Source organism: Oryzias latipes (assembly GCF_053564925.1).
Source record: "Oryzias latipes strain Hd-rR chromosome 1 unlocalized genomic scaffold, Olatipes_Hd-rR_3.1 chr1_Y".
NCBI classification, from domain to species: Eukaryota; Metazoa; Chordata; class Actinopteri; order Beloniformes; family Adrianichthyidae; genus Oryzias; species Oryzias latipes.
Genome location: NW_027616335.1, coordinates 314,578 through 322,278, shown reverse-complemented (window position 1 = coordinate 322,278; position 7,701 = coordinate 314,578). Strand labels below are relative to the sequence as shown.

General features: G+C 38.0%; 1 protein-coding gene across 1 annotated transcript; it reads right to left on the bottom strand.

Moving 5' to 3' along the window:
- Positions 1 to 593: 593 nt before the first annotated feature.
- LOC101165457 (neuropeptide Y receptor type 2-like) lies at positions 594 to 2,631 on the bottom strand. Its single transcript, XM_020701278.3, has 2 exons — positions 2,430 to 2,631; positions 594 to 1,837 (listed from the first exon to the last, which is right to left on the bottom strand). Exon 2 carries the CDS (start codon positions 1,808 to 1,810, stop codon positions 725 to 727), a length of 1,086 nt encoding a protein of 361 aa, XP_020556937.3. The 5' UTR covers positions 1,811 to 1,837; positions 2,430 to 2,631; the 3' UTR covers positions 594 to 724.
- Positions 2,632 to 7,701: the final 5,070 nt, after the last annotated feature.

Here is a 7,701-nt window from a genome sequence, read left to right as displayed (position 1 = left end):
GTGTCAACATATATTTTTTTTCTATTTTAAGGTGCATTTATTAAAATCTAAAATCTGGACGTCTGAGAACCAAATTGGAATTACTTTTATTCTTTCATTGAAGCAATCTATCACAAGTCATTTAATACTTAATCATGACAGGGGCATCTGGACACAGAGCTGCACACCATTTAAATAAAGTGTCACAGTTGCAGTCAAGTCATTCATTTGATCGTCTCAGAAGGTGAAAAGAATATTAAACGGTCATCTATAAAAGTCATCTTTGAACCAAAGTTTCACTTGCTAAAAAGGGAACTTGGTTATGATTTGACTCTATGTTATACCCAGAGCTCCTCTGCACCACATGAGAAAAAAAAAAAAAAGCACTTTTGATCTGTTTTTGAAGAATTACACTTAAACTTTGTATTAATTTCTTTTTTCACAAAAAGAAAAAATCTTCTGCAAAAAAAATGAATCTAATGAAGAGGCTATACCACAATAGAATTAAAAGATAACTTGAATGGCAAAATAACTACGTATTTTCATAAAGCTAGCTCTTCTATTGTCAGTTGTGCTGTGAAATACTTTGTTCCCGGTTGCTCTGTGTTGTTCATTTAACTGCTTAAAAGGTGAAAACACTTGTCAGATATTAAATTAATTGAAGTTATTGTCCTTTTCTGCCATTTTTGAAGGTCAAAATCCAAAAATAAGCCACAATCAATTGTGAATAGACACTCTCAGACTCTTAGACGTTTGTCGATTTATCATCAGTACAAACCCTGTCTTTTTGTGCCTCTCTGCTTTTGGAGTTCACAGTGAGGGAGCCACAACATTTGCACACTGTCAAAAAAGCCGTCCTGTAGTTGTTGTTCATCCATCCATACAGGATGGGATTGACGCACGTTGAGCACATCGCCAAGATGTGGAAAACAGTGAAGACCAGCTTAAAGTCCTTCATGTGCAGAACGGTGTTATCAATGTCAATTGCCAGCTGAAAGGCGTGGAAAGGCAACCAGCAGACGGCAAAAACCACCACCATGGTCAGCATCATCTTAGTGGTCTTCCTCCTGCGCTGGTGGTCATTGCGACCACACTTCATGTGATGCTTCAGCTTCTTCCAGATGCGAATGTATGCAACACAGTTGATGGCCAAAGGTATGGCGACTTGCACCACCAGCATTGACATGCTGTAGAGCCGTCCGTTCATGCTGCTTCCTGGCCACTTCTCTGTGCACACCTGAATGGACTCCTCTGGTGAAAAGTCAAATGACCCGTACTCCCTGAAAATGGCGAGAGGACTTGCCAGCAAAGCGCTGATCACCCAGGAGAAGACAATAACCATGGCACACATGTCTTTGGACATCTTAGTCTCCATGTGGTGCACGATGCTCCTGTGCCGGTCCAGGGCAATGATGTTTAAAGTGATGGTGGAGACCTGCACGGTCATGCCTTGAGCAAAGGGCAGCAGGTAGCACAAAACCTGCCCAAACATCCACTCATCATAGAGTGTGTAGATAAGGGTGAAGGGCAAACACAGAGTGTTAACCAGCAGGTCAGCCACAGCCAGGTTTATGATAAAGAAGTTTGTCACAGTTCGAAGATTCCTAAACTTGTAGACGACGTAAACCACCAAGGAGTTTCCGGTGACTCCAAACAGGATGATGGTGCTGTAAGCCAGGATGAGAATAACCTGAACTCCAACCAGTTTTGTACTGTCATCCAGCTTCAGAAGACTCTCGTCATTCAATGAGAGTGCAGTGGAGCAGCAGTTCAGAGTATCAAGGTAAGACTCTTCCAGTTGACTCATGTTTAGTTGATCTTCTGGATCCATGACTGAAGTCTCTCCTCAAAACTAAACCTGCAAAGGAATCAGGATTATTAGTCATTCTGTAATGAATATAATTTTTTTTTTAAAGAAAATTTGGGAAAAACTTCAAAAAATCCCTCAAATAAAATTTGATTTTGTTAACTTACTTAAACAAAAATGTCTTTTTACGTAGATTTATTCACATGTTGAGAGTTATTGGTCACCCTAAACGTTTGTAAAGCAAATTTCCATTAAAAATGTTGTCGTTTATTTATGTATATAAAAAAGCATTGTGCACACTCAGTTTTTCACTGTGTATGCATTGGAGAGTCCTGTTGCTTAAAGATGCTGCCATTGAATAAGCTATAAATGCACAAACGATATGTAAAGAGTTTAAATAAAAACCAAAAGACAAACACGTGTCAGCGCCTCGACTGGAGAGGATGGTTTGACAACCCTCCTGTCAAAGCCTGCAGGGGCTTTAAGCCTCACCGTCTTCTCTATTAGACTCTATATGATCATCATTCCAACTAAACGATTTTTCCAAATTCCAATATTGCTCTAATGACTTATTTCCTTTTTATTTTATTTTTTTTAAGAAATGTTTTTCCAAAAAGTCGTGTTATGCCAGTTTTACGCTCACCTCAGTCCGCTGCGCGAAGCATTCAGGTTCTCTTCACTGTTTCTGTTCGCGCAAAAGTTTCCATTTTCTCCTTGACGTAAAATCCCGGCAAACAATACGGTTCAGACTTTCCTAACCACCATCAAAGAGCCTCTATGTTTAGAAATAAAAATGGACCGCGTGCGCTGAGCGGCGGAGCGCGCAGCTGGAGCCAGTGCGCACTGCAGTTCGTTTGGCATTGAAGGTGTCTTTACTGGCCGGTGAGGCGGCTGCGTATAGGCGCTCAGAGGACGCACGTCTCCTCCACTGACGACATCTTCAAATATGAATTTGCATCACAATGAATGGGTCCCTGCCCGTGACCCCGAAAGGGAATGAAGTGAGTTCAGAAAAAGGATAAATGGATATTGAAGGAGATCGATCACTGTTTTCTTGAAGTCTTCCGTCAGCCTCTCTAGTTGCTGACACACATCCTGAAGTCGGTGACAGAACAGGGACCCATTCATTGTGATGCAAATTCATATTTGAAGATGTCGTCAGTGGAGGAGACGTGCGTCCTCTGAGCGCCTATACGCAGCCGCCTCACCGGCCAGTAAAGTCTCGGCCACCGTACACGGGGATGTAAGGAACCTATACTGTACCCTGGACAGTTCAGTCTATTGCAGGCCTTTCCCAAACACAAATAATAAACAACATATTAATTTATTAGTAGGAAACTGACATAAACTGTAGCATGTTTGTGAATAAAATATAAGCCAGTATACTCAACAGAACATTTAAAAAGATAAGACAACAATATTTATGTTAAATAACATGAAAATATGATTTATTTATAGCACAATCCCTTGTTTATTAAGGCAGACAATGATGGTTCAAGCCTGGGTTTCTCTGCACTTTTCAGTTCACAAACAGCCTCATTAGCTTGTCTTGTGACTCTAAATTGCCTGTAGAGGCAGTTGTGCATGCTTGTGATGGGAACCCCTGCCCTCCAGCAAAGAAACAACTGGAGTGTAATCAACAGTACCAAGTAACCTCATTAACTTTATAAAGAAATTTAGCTCTTTAAAATAGAATAGAATAGAATAGAATAGAATAGAATAGAATAGAATAGAATAGAATAGTGATATTTGGTATCTGTTGACTTGCAAATCAACAAGATAAATGATGTTTAAAATTCATTTCCTATCAATTATTTAACAATAACCTGCCTAAACTTTAAAAACGGATTACATGAAAAAAATAATTAAAAACAAAACAACTTTACTTTTATTCTGAAAACCTATCACTCCACGATAAATAAATACGCTTTAAGGATCTCCATTAAACCAATAAATATTTCTGAAATGATAATGATGTGGTTGAATAAACACAGATTAAAAACCTCTATGAAGCAGGTTTTTAACAAACTGAACTTAATCTTAAACCTGCAAGCTTTCAATTGTCTCATGATCAGGGCTTTTTTTAACTTAGTCTTTGCTTCTTATTTTGTTACAGTCATGATTAGAGTTCTGTTTGCTATAGTTCTGCTTCCCGGTTTATTTTGAAGGTTTCCTGCTTGTCCTTATTTTTGAGTTTTACCTCCCTGGTCCCAATCTCGCTGATCGTTTTCACCTGTGTCTCGTCAGTCCTGTTTGTAGAAATGTCTTGTCTCTGCCGTCTTCTATGTTGGTCCATATTGTCCTCTTCCATGGCTACCTGTTTACAGTTGCTTTTTGTTTATGAGTATTAACTTTTGTTGTTTTTTTTTTTTTATTCTTCTTGAAACCACCTGCCTCCCGTCTCTGTATTTTTGGTCCTTCATCAATGAAGGACCAAAAATATTTAATATATAATATATATATTATAATATATATATAATATATAATATATATAAATATATAATATATATATAATATATATAATGTAAAATATTTGGGATTTCAAACATGGATAACCCAAAATTTCTACAGTAAAAGTGTGTGGAAATATCAGTATGTGTAGTCAACATAGTCTTGAAAAGAATAATAGGAGCTGATGGCCTGGATTATGGCAAATACTTAAACTACAGTGTCTCAAACATTGCATCTTTGTCAGAAAAAGACGCTCAGCACTTGTGAAAATGTAAAATATTTGGGATTTCAAACATGAATAACTCAAACTTTCTACAGTAAAAGTGTGTGGAAATATCAGTATGTGTAGTCAACATAGTCATAAAGAGATAAAAAAGGAGATGATAGCCTGGATTATGGCAACATTTTAAACTATGGTGTCTCAAACATTGCATGAATAGAAGAAAAGACGCTTGGACTTTGTGAAGATGGAAAATATTTTGGATTTCAAACATGAATAACTCAAACTTTCTACAGTAAAAATGTCTCATAATATCCATAAATGTAGTCAACATAGTCCTTACGAGATTAAATGGAGCTGATGGCCTGGATTATGGCAAATACTTAAACTACAGTGTCTAAAACATTGCATCTTTGTCAGAAAAAGACGATTGGACTTTGTGAAAATGTAAAATATTTGGGATTTCAAACATGAATAACTCAAAATTTCTACAGTAAAAGTGTCTGGAAATATCAGTATGTGTATTCAAAATAGTCATGAATAGAATAAAAGGAGTTGATGGCCTGGATTATGGCAAAATTTTAATCTATGGTGTCTCAAACATTGCATCTTTGTCAGAAAAAAGACGATTGGATTCGGTGAAAATGTAAAATATTTTGGATTTCAAACATGGATAACCCAAAATTTCTACAGTAAAAGTGCCTGGAAATATCAGTATGTGTAGTCAACATAGTCTTGAAGAGAATAAAAGGAGCTGATGGCCTGGATTATGGCAAATACTTAAACTACAGTGTCTCAAACATTGCGCCTCTCTCATAAGATGCTATGTTGTGACAAATCTCAGACAGTATTGACATTTAGATAACCTCTACATTTTTTTATTTCATTATGAAGTGTTTGTACTGATTCTGATAAAATTATACATCGTAACACATCCATATGTGAAAACTTAAATTATATTTACTAATAACATAAACGAATGGGCTATATGGTTGGGAGTATCCTTATTAACACCCAATCTTATATTAGCCTTTTTATTAAATAAAAATATTTTATTATTTGATAAGAGTAGCTAGTGTTTTTTTTCTCCAGACATTCATTTAACTTTTCACTGTTGTAAAATTCTTTTGAAATTTTACATTTTTTTACGTCAGCCGTGGTTGCTCTGTTACCGTAAAGCTGAGAATGCGAGAGCAGTGAAAATTAAGGAGCGGCTCATTTGACACCGCAGTTCCGAATGACGGCTGGCTTGACGGCAGTCACATCTACTGGATCACAAAAACAGATCAAACTAAGTAAGACTTAAAAGGTTTACAGGACTTGCAGGACGCTGGGTGTAGAATCAGAGCAGAAAGTGAAATTGTGTTTATTTTGGTTATTGCCAATTAAGGCATTTTTTCCTTGACCTCAAAGAGCAAACAGTGAAACTTTACAAACAGTAGAATGTGGAAAACCTTTCATGAGTATTTATTCTAACTTATTTCAAGAATGTCCTCCTTTTCTAATACCAAGAAAATCTTTTTTTTAATTCTCACTAGAAATGACTGTGGTGCTTGAAAATATTTTGATATGTGTACATATTTGAGAGAGAAAGACATGTCACATGACACTTTTTCCTCACTGCTGCTTTTAGTCTATAACAATTAATCCTCTCAGCTATTCCTTGAGATAAAGACATCTCTTGTATATTTATTTCTCTGGTGGCCTGAAAGAAGAAGCTGGTGCACAATCTGGATCTTTTCGTCAGGATGGTCTGCAGCCAGAAAGAAAAGACACAAAGACATCACTAAGTATACAAAAAAAGTATGTTTGTTCTTTCATAACTAACAAAAGGAAATGTGATACATGTTCAGAGAAAGATCACAGGATACAGTCCACCATTGTTTATTTAATGAAAAAAAGAATAAACCAAAAAATGCTAAAGAAAGAAGGCATGCGTGATGAAGTAAGTACACACTTATTGTAGCCATTAAATGGATAAAAAAAAACAATGCCTCAACGCTGCTGAGTTAAATGATTTGATTTCATTTAAATTCAGTTTATATCAGGTAAAAACAATAATGGGAGTGAAGGGCCACAATGGAAAAAGGAAAAAGTGAAGGGCCACTATGGAAAAAGGAAAATTAACAAATATATGAGAATAAAGTATATTGTAGCGACCTGGGTGTTAGCCCCGCCTTCAGCCCCTAAACACTCATGAGAAATGGGGAATCTTGATGTGAAAACCATGAGTGAGAAGGCTGGGAACACAAGTGACTTCCATGCTGTTTGGCTGTTTGCGTGGTGTTTAAAATAAATGGGTGTTGACGCTGAAAAGGGGACGTTGCTTCTCTGCCTAATTCTTCCTCTCTGAGACTGTACGGAGTCGTGCGATGTAAAGGGCACGGACAGCTCTTCAAAGAAGCCACTTCATTAGCAGTTCGGCTATGGTGATGTACCAGCTGGGTCATCACATTGGTGTCAGAAGTGGGATCCGATGCCGGTGCGCCATGGAGACCTACGCTGTGGACCGAGAGATGGCTGAGATAGAGCAACACTTTCACATCCTGGAGGCAACTCAGGATAAGGGAGGAGCAAGGGCGAAATCATCTCCCTGATGGTACGAGCACCCGCCGTCATCTGCAGCCGGTCCCTGCGAGTCGGTTTTCCACGCCAGTGATGAACCGTCCAGAACAGTCTGTGATAACAGTGCGCAGCCCAGTCGAACTTTGGGGATGCAATGGCTTAACACCACTGGAACCACACCTGGCTCAGGTCAACTTGGCAACCGGCTATGAGGGCTGGAGTCCCGAGGAGACTTGTTACACACCCAGGCCTGGCGTTGGAGGGCGCTACACTCCAGGTACTGCTGGGCCTCTCATGTGCGGAGCTGCAAGACATGTCGGCACTGACAGCAGCATTAGAGTGACGCTTTGGAGGGCAGGGTTCGACAGAACGGCAACAGCAGTTTGGCTACAGTGACGTACCAGCTGGGTTGTTAAAATATATTTTTTAACAATTTACCAGAATAAAGTCGTAAATTTATCCTTAAAGAAAATCATAAGTTTGGAAGTAAAAAGTCATGTTTTTGTTTGTTTTTTTGTTAAAACGACATGTTTAGCTTTTAAAATGTTTCAACAAAAACAATTCTATAATTTATTCATAGGACGGACATTACACTGCCCAAAGCTCGTGCTGAATTGACTTTAATTTTTACAGCTTTAAGTTTATGAACTTACAACTTAAGTTTGAAGAAAGAAAAAAA